At 46.2% G+C, this 18,742-nt stretch overlaps 1 protein-coding gene across 5 annotated transcripts in view; it reads right to left on the bottom strand.

Annotated features, from left to right (window-relative positions):
- MYO16 (myosin XVI) overlaps positions 1-18,742 on the bottom strand; it is a 464,729-nt gene that overhangs the window by 288,009 nt on the left and 157,978 nt on the right. For all 5 annotated transcript variants that reach the window (XM_084759479.1, XM_084759478.1, XM_084759475.1 and 2 more), the window contains exon 4: positions 15,930-16,073. In XM_084759479.1, the coding sequence (XP_084615605.1) occupies positions 15,930-16,073 (144 nt within the window). The remainder of the gene's footprint in view (positions 1-15,929; positions 16,074-18,742) is intronic.

The raw sequence follows: 18,742 nt of genomic DNA, 5'->3' as shown, positions 1-18,742 counted from the left end.
CTCTGCAAGCTCTTTCAGAGCATTGAAGCAGATGAAAAACTGCCACACATTTTATCAGGCCAGCATAACCCAATGCCAAAGACAAATGAAGGCTTAAAACTATAGACTCTCATGAACCCAGGTGCCAAATCCTCGATAAAATATTGGCAAACTGATGAAAGAATGCATAGAAGTAATTATAGTCCACTACCATAGGGCTTCAGTGAGCTGTTAGCAGGGCCTGCTTCCTGCTTTTAAGATGGATACCTTCCTGCCTCTCCCAGCTCCAGAGTGAACCAGGAATGTCTTGGCTCATGGACCTGTGTACACAAGGTGAACATAAGCTCATGTAGGCATGCGCACACACCCTCATGCACGTACGCACGGACGGATACACACACACACACACACACACACACACACACACACAGAATCTTAAAAATAATTTCTATCTTTGTGTTAACCTGGCCAGAGGTTCAGCACTTGAAAATCAATAATACACTATATCACACTAACAGGCTCAAAAGCTCAAAAGCAAGTGCCCACATCAGTGGTTATCGATGGAGCATTTAGCACAACCCATCAGTAAAGAGCCATAGAGTGTGACCTCTTCTGTTTGACAGAGAGTGCCCTGACAGCCAACGCCAAAGACAGTTCACAGTCACATCAGGTGCAAGACAAGGCTCTTTCCCAAAATTCCACATGACACCTCAGTTAACGGAATATGGGACAAAACAGAGATACGTGCGCAGCCTGCGAAGGGAGGAATAAAAAAGCTGTGCTCACAAACGAAACAAGCTTTAATGCAGAGATCTTTCTGAAACCAAAACAAAAAGGGGCCCACCATCCTGGTGTGAAGGTCTGAGTCTCAGGATGGAAGGTCTGTGTGACAACAGCTCAGGATGGAAGGTCTGTGTGACAACAGCTCAGGATGGAAGGTCTGTGTGACAACAGCACAGGATGGAAGGTCTGTGTGACAACAGCTCAGGATGGAAGGTCTGTGTGACAACAGCTCAGGATGGAAGGTCTGTGTGACAACAGCACAGGATGGAAGGTCTGTGTGACAACAGCTCAGGATGGAAAGTCTGTGTGACAACAGCTCAGGATGGAAAATCTGTGTGACAACAGCTCAGGATGGAAGGTCTGTGTGACAACAGCTCAGGATGGAAGGTCTGTGTGACAACAGCCCGTCTTCACTTCTCTGTTCTGCAAACATGAGGACTGACCACTGGAGCATACTGCTGCCAACATCAGTCCCCCGGCAGGAGAATCGGCTAGACCACGGACCTAACAAACCTTGTAGAAGACAAGAAGAGAAGGAAGACTACCAAGAAAGCTGTCCCAGCGCACGGCGGGGAGATGGCCCATGGCGATGAGCAGGAATGCCAAGATCACAGTTGTTCCAAACTTCTCCTGTAGAATCAATAAAAGCCCAACTGAACTCCTAGAAAACCATTTGGCAGACGCCAACTATCTGGCTGATGACAAGGTTTTCAGGGGTTGGAAAGAAACCTGAATATCCAACACAATATCGAAGGAGAAAATGTCAGAAGGCTGAGTTCATCCAACCACAAGACCTACTGTCAAGCAATATAACAGGTGTTGAATATGGCCGAAGACATGCATGGACCAATAGACAAGAAGAAGAGGCAGAGACAGACCTGCATAAATACAGACTGAGTCCTCACAAAAGAAGGAAAGGCTATACAATATAGTAAAGAGCGCTGTCAACAATTAGTGCTGGGGCAACTGGAGATCAGGATGAAGGAGAACCACACCACAGACCCTGTCTCTAGCTTCTGTTCTCCCCACCCCTCACACTAGGCCACGCCACCATTTAGTCTTTCCCCCAGTGCCAGCCACAGACAACGTGCATCTGTCAGCCCACTTTCTTTTCATACCCCTTGGAGGCCGGCCCCGCTCCCTGGTGTACACACCTATGGCAACATTGAATTCCCACCTTGCTGGGATCAGTGCCTTCTGACTTTTAGTACACAGGCTAGGTCACATGGTGTGGCATGTCACTTACCCCTCCTAAACACCCTTTTTCCCTCCCAACCACCCCCTCCACCTCCCCATCAGAAACCTTGCTTTATTCTCTGGAACTGAAGGATTCCTTCCCCTTCAGGGACCCACCATGGCCACCCCTCCCAGAAAAGCCCTCTTCCTAGAAGTAACTTGCCTCAGCTTCTTTTATACAAAGTTATAACAGACGCAGGTTTTGTCACAAAGATTCATTCATAATAGATCACAGACCAAGATGAAAAGGGCAAACTTTGAAACACTCCTCAGATGAGAAAAATCTAGAAGCAGGGTGATGCGATGGTTGACCCAGCACCAAAGGCAACACAAAGATAACACAAGTGTCATTATCAATGTCATCAAAGTCGCAATGAAGGATCAAAAGTTTCCGAGGATGAAGCTCTCCTGATTACTCAGAAGGACCCGGCCCTTCATAGCCTAGAATCATCCAGCTTAGGATATCAAGTACTTTGAAGAAAACATAAAATGGATCATTTTGAAAGCTTGACTGTAGGGCCTGTCAAGGTGTCTCAGCCTCTCAGAGCAGCTGCCACAGTTACAGAGGACCAGGGACTGGTCCCCAGCATCCCCACAGGGTGACTGACAAAACCTGGGATGTCAGCTCCACGCGATCTGCTGCCCCTGGCTCCTCGTTTAAGTAAAAATAAATATTTCTAAAAGAAAAAAAGCAATGATTTTATGTAAACTATTCTTTTAATTATGAAATTAACCACTAGAAACAGTAAAAATAAAATAAACGTATAGTCTCTGTACTCAGAGCTAAACACCAGGATTTCGCATTTTCTGGTTCTTTTAGTGTACAGAACTGGAATTAACATCACATGTACAATACATTATTCAGGTGCCTGTGGTATCTCCTTCAGACTTCCGTGTGCCTGCTTCCTGGACTGTCCCATGACCTCACGCCATGGATGCCCTGGTTCCATTGCAGCCCCCTAAGGATCTATACTGCCCCTCAAATTTCCTACCCACTCCTCTGTACCTTCTATCACAAACCAGAATGCCCACGAGAGTCATCCTGAGCCACTTGAATTCCACCGTTCTTCCTAGAATTGCTTATCTCAGCTTCCTCCACTTTCCTTCCTTACACACACCCTGCTGCACCATAGCATCCTAACGGTGACTATTAATCTTTAGGGTTTACTAGTTCTCTTCCTCCCTCCCTCCCTCCCTCCCTCCCTCCTTCCCTTCCTTCCTTCCTTCCTTCCTTCCTTCCTTCCTTCCTTCCTGCCTCTGTTTGCTGAGTCCTGGACTGAAGGTGTCCTGAAGGTGAGGGTCACTGGGCTTTGCCTCAGCTGTGGGAAAACCTACTTCATAGTGTGCTGCAACCATGGCAACCGTGTGTCCAAGCACTTTCATGACAGCAGTCACAGCTGTGTTTTTGCTGATGTTGCAGGACCACTGCTATTTTGTAAAGGAAATGTCTCTGGAGGCAGAAGAGGGCAGAAGCTCCCCCAGGACCAGGGCTACAAGTGGCTGTGAGCTGCCCTGTGGGTGCTGGGAACTAAATCTGCATCTTCTGCAGCAGCAGTCAGCACAGGGGACCATCTCTCCAGCACAGACTCACCTCCAACCCCCGAAATTTACTCTTGAACAAATAAATGAAAGCCTGAAGTTCCTCTCCCAGCTCTCCCATTTCCATAGCCATCTCCTGAGTAGAGTTTTGAAGTGTGTTCTCCTTCATACTAAGGAATGAAGTCAGAGCAGACTCTCTTCTCTACCACACACTCGGGCATCTGTGGGTAAGTCATTCCCCCAGTTCTGCCTTGTAATGGAAGGACAAGGACAAACCTCAAAGTCATGCTAAACCTTAAAAAGAAATCAAGTGAAAGGCAGGAAATTCTTTTCATAAGAACATAAGCAAATCATTCTTTAAAAAAAAAAAGTCAGCAGTAATGGCAGGAGGGGAGTGCTGAGTAATGACCCAAAAGTCCACCCAAAGCAGCCAGGAGGACCAGGAGCAGGTGCTCTTCTGTGGAAAGCCCTGGACTTCCCGCCTTGGGTGGTTTTACATCATTTTTTCCTATTGTTGAGATGGGCAGGCAAGGAATGCTACTTCAGAAGGCAAGTCCTCACTGGGGAAGACTTAAGGGGGTGGAAAGATGACTGGGGGCTAGGAGCACTGGCTGCTCCTCCAGGACCCTGGTCAGTTCCCTGGCCAGTTTCCAGTGCCCGTGTCAGGCCACTCACATTTGCCTGCAACTGCCAATCCAGGGCATGTGACACACTCTTCTGCCTTCATCCCATATACATGCGGGCACATGCGTGCGCGCGCGCGCGCACACACACACACACACACACACACACACAGTGAATGGGCTGGGGAGGTAGGACTCTCTGACCTGCGGCTGGCCACATGCTGCCCCTTCAGTGATCTCTGAGGCCTCAAGGCAGCAGGTACCTGCATCTTCCTTTCTAGCAACCACTGCCCGTGGCTTCCATTATTTATGCCAAGAGGAAATTAGAAGCATGTAATTTTCCTTTGGACTCTAGATTTTTGTCAGATAATACAGCTGCTAATAGAGTTGGGTGGCCCACTTATTAAAGAGCTGTGCACTGAACTTTTATTATGATTAAAATGCGCTTTGAGAATTTAATGCTTACAATTTTTATGGCAATAAAAATTAAAAAGCCTTTATTATGGTCATTTTAAAAATTTATTATAGTTGAATTATATTGGAATAGAGTTCTACAGCTCCCTCTGTTAAACCTCCTTGGGTCAATGGTTACTACTTGGGAGACCACAAGTATTTACACACCGTGACCTTGCTGCCATGGTACATACCACAGCAAAGCATCTAAGAAAACCAAGCCCCAGGATTCCAAGGGATTGTGTGTGAGCAGCATGTACAGTCCGTCATCCTGAGGGCACCCCCAAATCCTCACAGGATCTGACAGTTTGCTATAATAGTAAAAGGAGGGATGTCCCCAGGGGCTGTGGGGACAGAGGTCTCCACCTGATGCCTCAAACCAGAGAAGAAAGCTCAGCATGGTCCAGCGTGAGTGTGGGCGTGCAGCAGAAGATGGGTGTAAGACCCGGAAGACCCCTCTGAAAGGTGTGCTATAAAACAGGAAGGAAAATGGGAGCCACTGATGTGCTTGAACGAAAGGCAGAAGTGAAAATGAAGGAGAACAAGGCGGAGGAGGTTTACGGTCGATGCACAGAAGGCAGAAGGGGAAGGTGTGTCTGGAAGAGTCCAGACTGGACCCAGCCAACAAGCTGGGCCGGCAGGCATGTGAGGAGAGGGGGGAGAGGAGAAGGAACAACATGGAGGCCAAGAGAGCGGTGGGTGGAACGGCTGAGTTATACAGGAGCGCTCAGGGGGAGGGGCAGGGCAGGCCAGGGACTGGCAGAACTGCCAGCATGCATCCTCTTTGACAGGATAACAAGCACCTTAGTCAGCTGTTTGTGCAGGGTTTGAGACCTACCAGTCTTCCCAATGGGCTGTGAACTATCCTTTTAAAATGTGGCGCATGTGTTAGAATGAACATTAAAAAGAAAGAAAACGGTGGCACACAGAAGCGTTTTGGGGTTAAATGTCCCCCCCACAGGCCTGTGTTTGAATACTTAGTTCCCAGCTGTTTAGGGAAACCACGGGTCCTATAGGAGGTGGCACTTAGTGGAGGAAATGAGGAACTACCTGGCAGGGGACGGGGAGTCCTTCCGTGTATACTAAGCCCACTTCCCTCATTGCTTCCTGTTCCAGCGAGTTGTGAAGACCTGAGGAGCCCTGTACCACACACCCTGACCTCCCTGGAGCCTGCCTTGCACTTTCCCATCTATGATGGACGCCACCCCTTCAAACCATGAGCTGAAATAAATCCTCCTCCCCTTACATTGTTTGTGGCAGCCGCGTTGCCATATTGATAGGCAATGTAACCGGGTAACCAGCACAGCCACCAGGAATTATGCACTATGAGACATTGCATAATAATAAAAACAAATCAGTAAAAAAATGTATAAAGTATGTAATGATGTTTATATGACAAAACTATTTTTATAACCCGTACTGCTGAAGCAAGTTTTCAGGGCTGGAGGAGTACAGAGGGTGTGTCTAAATGAGGGAGGGTGCTCTTGACATCCAACCCCCACCCCCACCCATTGGATCTGGGAGAGAGGAAAGGTGGGGGTGGGAGCTGGGAGGAGGGGAGCTGGGGGGGAGGGGAGGTGGGGGTGGGAGAAGGGGATCTGGTTAAGATATAATGTTTGAGAGAATAAAGAAATAAATCTTCTTCAAACAAACAAAACAAAACCCCCAAAACTCTACTGAATCGTGAAGTCGCCATTTTGGTGGCTTCTTTACCACCCCTTTGCTTACACGTACGCAGGAGTATAATTTTAATGATTTCTCTGACTATCCTGGTGTGTGTGTGGGAGGCACTGGGGTACTAAGAATGTCATAGGACTTGATGATAATTTCCATGTGACACAAGTACTTGTCACCTAAAATTGTGTCTCTTGCATGTGGGTAGACTTTCCCAACTTTCTCCAATAACCTTGTCAAGTTCCAGTGGACTTTGTCTTTTGAAAATGAATAAGGAACAAAACTGTCTTTGAGGTGAGAGCTCAGAGCCCCTCTGGCATGTCCCGAGCACGGCTCATGTCTGCTAAATGCAAAGGCAGGCAGATTGTCGGGGGAGCTAGCTGGAGTGGCACCTGAATCGATTACCAGGTCAGAATATAATTAAAGGTCGCCTATCCAATTAAAAGAAATAGTTTTACAAGAAAGCCTATTAGGAAGGTGTTTCTAAGAAAAGGCCAAGAAAAGGGTCATTAGGTGAGGAGAGTGGGGGCCGTGCAACTCTGTAAATGTCACGTGATTTCATGTCACTTAGGCTGCACATCCTAGCAAGCCGGGCACACCCTCTGGGGGCAGTTTTATGTGCAGCACACGTAGGTGCTTGGTAAATGTTTATTGAACGAAGCCTGCACGATACCAGCCAGGGACCCTAACTCATTAATCATTCATTTAATTATTGTCCCAAAGCAGTCTTCGTTAAAGGCATGTTTGGTTGGTCGGAAGAGTCTGTACCTGCCCTGAGAAAACACAGCCTTTTCCAGATTTATTCACAAGCAGAAGGGTTGGGGAGCTGACGCCCTCCTCCGACTGTGTGCCCTGTAATGGCCTGAACATATGATATCTCTCCCTAGTGTCTTAAGGTACCAGCACCGATGGGTCAGATCTTCCACGGCTCAGGGTTAGGGCGCTTGCTGCCAAGCCTTCAACCTTACATCCCTGGAACCCCCAGGGCAGAAGAAAGCCCAGAGCAGCATGTTGTCCTCTGACCTCCAAATGCACACATCGGCACACTCATGTGCATACACACGTACACAGAGAAGGCGAGTAGCTAAACAATCAGAGAATTTTAAAAAGTATCTTATTGCTACTTTAATATGCCACTCAATAACGTTTAAATACATTAAACAAAAGAAACCACAAAAGGTTTAGTGTGGTCTTTATCCTTGCAGGAGGGATGTGGTTTGCTATTTTTTTTTCCGTTTTTTTGCCTACCATGTCTGACTGGCTAACAACTCCCAGAAATATGACTTCCACATTCGCCAGGAATTCTCGGGGCATTTCCCTTGTCTTCATGACAACACAATCCCTGGCTTTCCTTACAAACGTGGCTCCTTTTCTCTCTTCGCAGCCTCCTGCTTCCCTAAAGATAGTTTATGATTGGCTTACTTTTCAAATGCTCTTTCTGTTTTTAGAGTCCACATTTCCTGGGTTGATCTGGTTTCCTGCTGGCGTCTGTTGCCATCACTTGCAAATAGGACTGAGTGAGCTGCCTCTGAGTTCCTAGCCAGCTGCTCCTGTGCCTCTCCAGGCCCCACTGTTAACACATCCCATGTGGTCACACGGCCCCTCACATACAGGTTCTCTGCTGATGTTTACTTCCAGGTTGGGGGACACTGTTATATATATATATATATCCTTTATTTCTTATGGGGTGTGAATTTCGCATGGCACAGTGTGTGCGTGCCATAGACAAGACTGTGGATCGTCTTGAAATCACATCAGCTCTGGGTCCTCCACTTCTGTCACTGTCACTCACAGAGACTGTCGCCTTTTTATTCCAGGATGCCTCCCAGGTTGTATGTGAAGTTCCACAGGGCACATGGCATCTCTGATGTCTTCCTCCACTCTGTGGCCCAGAGCTGCCTGCCTAGCCCAGGAGCAGAATGTTCTGCACTTAGAACATCGCAGTCAAAATCTCTGATGTCAGACAGTGTGCGAGTCGTTTGCAGAAATGCTTCAGTGCATTAAATACTAATGAAAGACTCAGTGCACCACAGGGGATGATCCGCGATTAGTGCAGAAACTGCATATCCAGTTTCTGCCAGACTCTCGAGGTGAGCATGCCCAACTTACTTACGGCAGTTTCAATAAAGAATGTTACTTTTTGTTTAGTGTTGGGGTCTGAACTCGTGGCCTTTGTCCATCAGGTAAATTCTTTACCAATGACACACCAGTCATTTTTATTTTCATTTTAGTATGTAGCAGGGTTTTAAGTTGCCCTGGCTGCCCTTGGGACCACAGCTTTCCCTGGAATGACTTCAGTAACCCTCATCAGCCAGTGGCCAATCCCAAGTGAGGATGCACAGATGTTCTAACAACATGAGGTGAGACTCAAGACACATATACTTTCCCAGAACAGTTTAGTTACACTATAGAGTGATGCCCGTGGACATTGGGTATCAGTAACAGGAAGGCAGCAGTTACAGAAATGGGGGAGCCATAACGTGCTAGGGACAAATGTGAACCTGAAAGTTCCCACCTGACATCTTCCTGGTGGGAACAGCTGGAGTGATGGAGCTAAACTTAGGCACTCTCTCACCTCGAAAGGAGTCCAGGTTGGGCTCCCAGCGTTGCCCTGCTGTGTCTGTAGTGGCTATGGAGACTGTCCCGCTGACTCTGCACCTCTTTGTGAGGGAAGCTCTCCAGTACTTGACCACAATTTATTTTCTCGCTCTATTAACTGCTGCAGTCAGAGAAAATAATCCATCTATTTTGTCTCCTTTATCCTCTCACAGGCAGCTTTGTTGCATCAGCTTTGAACTTCATTTTATGGCACACCATGTTGAGAGCGTTAGGACCTCCTTGGCCAGGTCCGTGTGACAGATACAGCTTTCCTTACTATACCAGTGATGTTGCTCTGGGGTGTCTCTGCATGCTGGGAGGCCCTGGGGTAAGACTGAGACTACCTTGTCCACATGCTCTGGACAGGACTGAGTCAGCAGTGAGCTGCAGGCACAGTCTGTGAAGGTGTCAGTGGGATAGTCTCTGCCTGGGGGTGCTCCGACATCCTCCTGCATGGCACTGCTTTTGTGTAGTGGTTTAATTATCACAGACAGGTGGGCACGGTCTCACCGTGAAGGAGGCAGTGCGTAGGGACGCCGCAGAGCTGAGGAGGTCGCTACATGACTGCGCTGGATAATGCTGAGACACAAGCTGGACCGAGGGCCTTAGGTAGGTCTCTATGTATGAGGGCAACTGCGCCGAATGACCTCACAGCCACTTTGACTTCTGTTTTAATGTTTCCTTGAAAGTCTGTCTTCCCTTCTGGTGCCAACTGGGTGATCACGTGGATGATGCTGCCCAGTGGCCCCTTACTTCTGTTTCTTGTATGAACTCAAACTACAGATTTATTACATATCTGCTGCTTCTTCTACTGAAGATGTTTAATAATAACTTATTTCATTTGGTATCTTTAACTTTTTCAAACATATATATTCCTCAATATTTCCTATAATGTGCGTATTTCCACCTGACTTGGGACACTTAATCTTTCAAATACTTCACTGAAAGTCTTCAACTGTTAGGTGAAGGGCCAGGAAGACAAACCTGCCAGACATTGCCCTGCCCTGTTTTTATATGTGGTCTATGTGAGCTGAATTCCTTCCTATACACGTTGGACTCCTCCAGTGTTGCCGAGCCTGGCTCTTTTGTGCTACATCCCCTGAGTTTCTACCTCAGCTTCTGAATAGCAGTGGCCATTGTGTTCTTCCTGAGTCCTACTGTGACTGGTCAAGTGTTGAAGTAATGTAACAGGCTGACATGTGAACAAGAAAAGACATCCAAGGTATGGAAAGGCAGATAATACAGCAAAATGTGAATGTGTGTGTGTGTATACATGTGTGCATGAATATGTGTCTGTGTGTGTGTGCATGTATGTCTGTGTGTATTTGCACATGCATGTGCATGCATGTGTGTCTATGTGTGTGTGCATCCATGTCTATGTGTGTGCATGTATGCATGTGTGTCTATGTGTGTGTGCGTATGTGTGTCTATGTATGTGTGCATGTGTCTATGTGTGTGCATGTGTGTCTATGTGTGTATTCGGTGGAGTGGACATTGCCCCCACATCCACAGAAAGGTCACTGTGTCCTATGCTTACTTTTACACAGAATTCTGATACATGTGGAGACAACTTAGCTTGTTCTGCCCTGCTAGCAGAAATCTTCTGACGGTTTCCATGCCACTATGTTGGTTCAGAGAACATAGTCTGTAAAACCTGTCACAGGGATTTTCACTCAGCGAGGCCTGGCTCAAGCTTTCAAAATTAAATAATTTAAAAAGGAGCAGGTTCCACCATGTCTTCACTGAGCATGATAAAATAGCTAACATAGAAATTGACCAACGCCATATTTCTATTAATATTAAAATACCCGAGAGTAGCAGTTGTAATAAATGTAATATTAGAAAGGGGATGAGGATGTCAAACCCTGAATGAATGAAGGGAGGATGTCACCCTAAGCCAAGGGACGTGCTGCAGCGTGCTGGGTCCCACTCCTCTGAGCACCACACAATGCCCACATCTTTACAATGTCCTCCTACTGGGACGTGTTTTCCAAAAATGTTTCTGTGAATTTAAATGCAAAGGAAAGTCTGACCTCATGCAGTTTGATGTATTAGCAATTGTCCTCCCCAGGAGTCCCGTGTGGAGGAAAAGGCACGTCCCTGCATGCCTGAGAGTGAGTGTGACCCAGGTCTACTCCTCCGAGGACAGAAGCCAGAGACTCACTTGTCTGTCTGCCTCCAGGAAAGCCGTTGGTTATGAGCAATGCTCTCCTGCCATCCTCTCCATGGGGCATCATGGAGAACACACTGGCTACCCTCTGGTCACTGACTCATGGGAAAAAAATTCAGAGAAATGGGGCTCGCACCAAGGACAGAATCTTCCCCAGTGTATGAGCCTGGGGTGTCATGCAGGAGACAGGAAGCAGCCGAGTCTCACGGCTTGGAGGATGTTCCAATACCAAGGCACAGGCAGAGACCACATCTGGTGAGGTGCCCATGGCTCACAGATGTTTCCTAATAAGTTGGAAGAGCCTGGGCAGCTCCCAGTAACCTGTTTGTAAGGGCATCGGTCCTAACCCTGCCTTGATGGTCTAACCATCATCCTAAATTCTTCACACCCCTGCCCCATTTTTGGTGTGGTAGAGTTCAAATGTGAGTTTTAGGGAGTGCATTCTTTCAGAACATGTCATGTGTGTATATACACATGTAGATGTATGTGGCATGTGTGTATGCATCCTTTTTGTGTGTGTGTATACACACATGTATATGTGCATGTGCATGTATCTGTATACACACATGTATTCTTGTGTGTGGTGTGTATGCATATATGTGTGTGCAAGCAAGTGCATGCTGTGCATATACAAACATGTATATATGTGTGTTTGGTGTATATGTATGTGTTTGTGTATGAAGGAGTCATTTCTTTGGAGGTCAGAGGACAACCACAGACTGTCATCGCTCAGGCACTGTCTTTTTTCTGCTTGTTGTTTTTGTTTTGAGGCAGAGTCTCTCATGTTTTCCTGGGACCTGCCAAGGACGCTAGGCTGGGTCAGCAAGCCCTTCTGCCTCAGTCACCCCAGCTCTGGATTACACCACCAATCTGCTTCACTGGACTTTTCATGTGGGTGCTGAGCTGGAGCTCTTGTCCTCATGAGCAGCAAGCGCTGTGGCATCATCTGAGCCACCTGCAGCAAGCACTGTGACATCTGCATCCTTGCCAATGTACCCACCTGACCCTCCCATCCCCGTCCTCTGTCTCTTGGCCAAGCTCTGCCACACTGCTACCCAGCTATGTACCCTGATAATCCTCACGTAAAACTCTTCATAGGCTTCTAGCCTGGCTTCCACACGTGGCTTCCTATACACGCTCTCAACTGCCAGCCCTCTTGCCACCCGCCCTGCACCTGGCTCCTCCAGGTCTCACAGGGCTGATCCACAGCTGACCACTTCTCAGAGCTCTGTGTTACACATCCTCAACTTGCCAAGGGTTTAGAAAAGCCGTGTACTTGCCCTCTTGCATGTCAGCTGCTCTCATCGAACAAACCCACGGAGAGCAGCTCTTACCACTGCCCGCCTCTCAGCACACCAGGCATAGGTGTGAGTCAGATTTTCTCTGAGATTCTACAGCAGCCCCTCCACTAACTCAGAATGTGTTTACAGCTCAGGATTCTTAACAGCCGAGGCCACCTGCCGGCCACACTCTTCGGATTCAAAGACGTCAGTCTGGTGTTTATGCCGTGGTCTTTATTCTCCACCTCTAACACAATTCAAATGTGCTGCTCCGCTCTCCAGCCGCACACTCTCGCTGCCTCTCTCAGCACCTCATACGCTTGGTGTATCCTTCTCGCATGTGAGGTCCTGCCTAAGACTTCACCACTGTGCCTCTTTCTGTAGCCAGGCATGCTTCAAGTCACCAACAGAGACTCTCTCTTCTGTTTATTTTCTTTCATGTTTCTGTATCCACTACAGTGTCACCCACACAAAAGGTGCCTTCCTTCCAAATGAAAGCACGCCCACTCCAGGAAAACACACGGTGGATGCTTCATCATCTGAAATCTACCCTTGGCTTACAACCATGAGACCAAATCAGAGGAGGAGCTGGAGAGCTGCAGGAACACTGCATATCTGTCCCGTCACATGAGGACTTTACACTGCATGGCCTGTCCCGTCACATGAGGACTTTACACTGCATGGCCTGTCCCGTCACATGAGGACTTTACACTGCATGGCCTGTCCCGTCACATGAGGACTTTCCGTGTTTTGGCTCCATGCAGGGTTCAAGGGACAAAGCTTAACTATTGCCAAGCACAGCGGCACACAGCCTTTCTCAGTTACAAGTGTAGATGCGCAGTTTTCTCAAACCTTCCCAACACTACAATACTAGGGAAACCTCAGAGGTGCAGACAAGTTACTTCTCTGATGGGAAGTGTAGACTATGCTTTAGCTGAAAGCCTCAAAGTACCAGAATTGAAAGGTTCCAGTATAGACAGAGATTTGTCGACACTTGCTTCAGATGCCTGCTACACATATTCTGTTTCACTCATGGAGGAATGAAAGATGGTATATTTTTACTAGAAACACAGATCTCTTAAATTATGAAGTGATAACCATCATGAAGAAGTGGAAATCAAGTTGCCAAAAATATTCCTAAAATATTATAGCACCTAAATATGGAAACCACGCACCACTGAATTCATGTTCAGAATGTTTTAAACTGTGAGAAATACTCAGGAAATTATGTGAATTTAAACATCCTTGAATAATAAGCAATATAACAACTTGTATAAATCCAAGAATTAAATGTGTGTCCTATATATATACACACATACACATGTGCACACACATACACAGAGGTACACACACTTACATGTAAAGTTTGCAATGTGAACATAGTATGAATCTAAGTATTAGGTGTGTGCTGTACAGAGGCACATGGATGTTCACACACATGTGTGTACATATTCATGTACACACACATACACTTGAATACAGAGGCACACATGTATCTCCAGCAGATACATGCACATTATGTTCACACATATATACACATGAACACACATACAAATACACACACAGGGAAAGCTGGAGGTAGGTTTTTCTGGCAGGTAGAAGTGTAGGTAAATTTTCTTTCTGTCTGTCTTTCTTTCATTTTTTTATATATCCAGTGCTTTTGAATTAAATAGTTCTTGCAATTAGAAAAAAAACACCTAATGAAAAGGACATCGAAAGTTAAATACATAAGCTATAATTTGTTGACACAGATTACACTTTAAGAATTAGCTTTTCCCTAAAAGCATCAGGTACAGACTGAGAAAATTTTCTCTATTCTTTCTCAAATGCCTTTGAACTGCTTTCAATATTTATAGAAATCAACATTATGATTTAAATAACTATGTACATTAACTAAAGGAAGAAAGGGAAGGGGGATTATGTAGTTATATTTTAATTTAAAAGATAAATTATACTTTAAAAAAAGTGTTAGCAATCCTTGGAAATGTTGAGTGGTTCTAAGTACAGGACACAGGAAACTGAGTCAGCTCAGAAGCTGCTGACAGACACAGGGCTCAGCTTCTCAAGCAACACTTCACATGAGGTGAGAGAGTCGTTACGGAACTCAGGTTGAAGCCTGGCAGCACACAGGAGAGAACAGGCTTGACTCTTGGCCACTGTGACAACTTGACTCTTGGCCACTGTGACAACACTGCTCAGGCCACAGCAGAGCTGAGGACTGCCAGATGCAGCCACAATGCAGAGAAGCCCTGAGGACACAGCATGTCTCTTACAATTCCAAACAAGCATAAGGTCCCAGGAGCCCCTATAAACCAGCGCCTGCTGTAAAATCCTGAGTCAATGTTGCTGCCCTGACAGCCGCTAACTGGACGGTGTCGCTATGACAGGAGCTCCTGTCAGTCTGCTTGGTGCTGTTGGTCAGAACTCACTGAACTCCAAAAGTCCTTCCTCTCCCTCCATTCCTTTGCTTTTGGTTTTTGCGTGCGCACACACACACATGTGTGCACACACACACACAACCTAGCTATCATGTCTTACACAGAAGCTCTGTCACCCACTTAATATTTCTGACACACAAAGAAAATCTCCACCACGGCTTAAGGTCATACGTGCCAACCTCACGTCAGCATTAATTGAGTCAGCTCTCCGAGCGTCAAGGACAGGGCGGCTTAGATATTGCCCTCTGGCACTTGTGCCAGTTAAGTGTGGAAGTGGCTTTCCCACTTAAAGAATTACTGCAGAGTCTAAATAACCCTGTCTTTGTAAATGTGTCATGAAATTCACTATAAGCCTCATGTCAATTTGTCCACGGACAGATGCACCTCCTATGTACTTTAGGTGACAATGTCCTGTACAGGAAAGCCTGGCATAGTTCTTGTCAAAGGAAATATTCTTAAGAAGAATGCAACAGAAAATGGCTTATAATATGTTTAAGTTACAATGAGCATTTTTCTTTGGTCTATAAATATATTTACTATATATATTTAAGCAGCACACATTTATATATGCAATACCTATGGTGTCTGCTGCAAAGTCCTGTGTTATTTTTCAATCTATTAGGTTTATACAAGCCCACACTCACAGTGTGATGTGGAAGAACGGAGGTGACATGACGACAATTTCAGGGATAAATAAGGGTCAAGTTAGAAAAGATGGAAGACAAGCTGAGGCAGATGGTGACTATGAAGAACTCCCCACTTCATGAGGAATCCAGCAGCGACTCTGGCCACGTCACGCGACATCTGGCCCAGGTGACGCAGACTTGATGCTGGAAGTAGTGTTTGTAAAAGCCCAACCGCAGTTGCCTCCATGTGTATTCCTGAGGACAGGCATGTTCATTCCACGAGCATGACTTGTGCCAAAGCACGCAATTCTAAATCTTGACATGTCACGAACATGAGCTATTTTAGGAGCTTCATGATTGACAACTTTAGCTCCTAATTATCTGCATTCTTGAGGCATGAACGGTGGTGATATAGACACGAGCTCTTCCCCAAAGCAGTGTGGTGCTGCTGCACCGAGAGGCCTTAGAGAACGCACATCTATCAGGGAGTGAGTCTTCATGTGCTAGGCCAACCGGACCAATGTACTTACGAGTATGAGCAGCAGGACCATGTCAGGGTTGTCGCAGGCACAGGCGATGTGCATTGGTGTCCAAAAGTCCTCATCCTGGTGGTTGACGTTGACTCCCCTGTCAATGAGGACTTCCGCGATGAAGACGTTGTCATATCGAGCACACTGAAGGAAATGTAGGAAGGAAACACAAGCTGTAACAATGCTGCAAACATCACTGACAGTCAGAACGTCATGGATGAAGCCAAAAATGTACTCTCCATCCCCAGCAAGACTAAGGGAAAGGGACAGATGTCAGGCTGATGGGAAATCTGGCAACAGGCATTAGAGATGAAAAGTAAATAGGGGCAGATGCTTTAAAAGTTAAAGCATGTCCCGATTAGATTCTCAGGCCATCTATAGTGAATTTTCTAAAATATGTGTTTGCATGCAATATGCTTCTGATTCAAAACATAGTTTATTAGGACTATTAATAGACATATAACAGTTTTTCTATGATAGATGTGTGTTATGTAGGAGATATATATCTTTAGAGTAGACTTTTCTTACCAAATCATTCACTATTCCCACTATGACAACACACACACACACACACACACACACACACACACACACCATTTACTGGACAGCACCCTGAGGAATACAGTGTTGGAAGAGCCTGCTGCTGACAGTACCAGTACCTCCATCTGCTATAATCAGTCTCCATGGAGACGGAAGTCACAGACCTTCAGAACTCAGGAGGATGGACTCAGATACATTTCTACAGTTAAGAGCGTATACTGCCCTTGCCATGGACCTACCTGAGCTCAGTTCACAGCATCCAGGCTGGCAGGCTCATGAGCGCCTGATACTCCTGCTGCAGGGATCTGATGCCCTCCGCTAGCCTCCACTGGCACGCATGTGTGTGCGTACACACACACACACACGTACACATATGCATGTACATGCACACGCATGCACACAATCAGGAAACAGACTGTATAACCTCTAGTACTGTTGAATTTACTACTTTGAGAGACAATTTAGCAACAATGTGGGAGGAGGATTCAGTGTGACTCGGGCTCATAGTGGCAGAGAGACAACAGCTGGGTGAGGGAAGGACTCCCAGAAGCCTTGAAGCCCACTGCCAAATGAGGATGAGCATGATGCCCATACCAGGGACAGAGGCTCCGGGGGCGATAAGTGTTATGACACCGTAGTAGAAACTGGCACCTGTTCCCTTTGGCCAGACTGGGTGCCTGTATCTCTCTTCAGTGGAGGGAACACTAATTTTCAATTAAATGATGTTCTAGTCCCACCAAATAATCATAACAGCAAGCCCCGGCCAACATGATCATTTCTAAATAACTTACAGATCCCCAAAGTACTGAATGGTATCTGAAGCTACAAAAAGAATCATCTAGTACTTAATGGGCAAAGTGTCCCATCGAGACAATCAGAATCCAGTACAAATGACTAGAGAAGCATCAAGGCAGCATATTTAAGTAGAGGCCGCAGGATGGAGAGTGAGTGACCAACAGAGTGGCACCCAGAAGAGGGGCAGTGCCTAGAAGTCACAAATCAGGGGATTGGAAACACTGTAGGCAAGCCACGGTGAGGAAAAGCTGTGGTTCCGGTGCATGAAAGTCACAAGGACAAGGCCAACCTGGATGCAGAGGGAGACGATCATAGGTAGGTAGGTAGATGATAGAAAGAAAGAAAGAAAGAAAGAAAGAAAGAAAGAAAGAAAGAAAGAAGGAAGGAAAGAAAGAAGGATAGATGATAGGTAGGTAGGTAGATGATAGATGGCAGATAAATAGATTACATTAATAGAAAAGCAGACAGACAGGCAGATAAATAGAAGAGAGATGGTAGATAGATTGATGATGATAGATAGATAGATAGATAGATAGATAGATAGATAGATAGATAGATGTTATAGTTTGGAGAAAACTAAACGGTTCTTGAAGCAACTGGGTTGCATTAGTCACACCCTAAGAATATTGAGACACAGACATGCTAAGGTAAGTTTTGTGTATCATAAGAACATAAACTTGAACCACACAAGATAATCCAAAAGATGTCAGGAAAAGTGTGGGGGTGGGGGGAGGGGGGCTGGGGGGTTGTCAAATGGGATAGATCAATAGACAAAAAGCAAACACCAGATTCCAATCTAAGCACAGCAGCATCTGACAGACACCACGACTTAACGGCGGAGGCTGCAAGACTGAATAATTGTCTAAAAGAAACCATGAGTGTTTCTCATCACTGAAGCCAGGGGTGGGTCCACTAGTCCCATCCCTCCTCAGCACTCCCTGGAGATCCTTGCTGCTGTGACGAGGAATGACAAACAGCAGCAAAGCTGCCATCTCACCCACCTGCACTCAGGACCCGCAGATATCTCCTACATAAGAACAACCACCATACCTTTTACACATATGTGACAGAGTTGCAGGACACGAGGTCAGAGCAGAAACTCAGAATTTCTACACACTAGTGGCAAAAGTTTGGAAAAAAGACAAACAAAATATGTGTAAGAGTAGCAGCCTGTATGCAGGAGCGCGTTGGTGCGGCCACATCTCACGGGACGGGGGACGCTTACACGTAGACTGTGTGGCTGAGGCAGAAGACAGGGAACCGAATCTCCCTACCTCTGTCTATACTTAATTAAAATGCAGCCAGAATCCCCGGAGGAGTGTGTGCACTGAAAAAAAAAAAAAACCTGAGGCTTCATAGGTTAATGCTTAGGACCTAGAAAGCTAAAATTCATGGACCAGAAAACAAAGTTTGGGGACTGAAAGTACCTAAAATCTAGACTTAAGGTTGTAAGCAATACAATGTGATATTGATGCAAA

Source organism: Acomys minous (genome assembly GCF_964271855.1).
Source record: "Acomys minous genome assembly, chromosome: 15".
Lineage (NCBI taxonomy): Eukaryota > Metazoa > Chordata > Mammalia > Rodentia > Muridae > Acomys > Acomys minous.
Note: the sequence above shows the minus strand (reverse complement) of the source record. Positions and strands in the feature narration are given on the sequence as shown.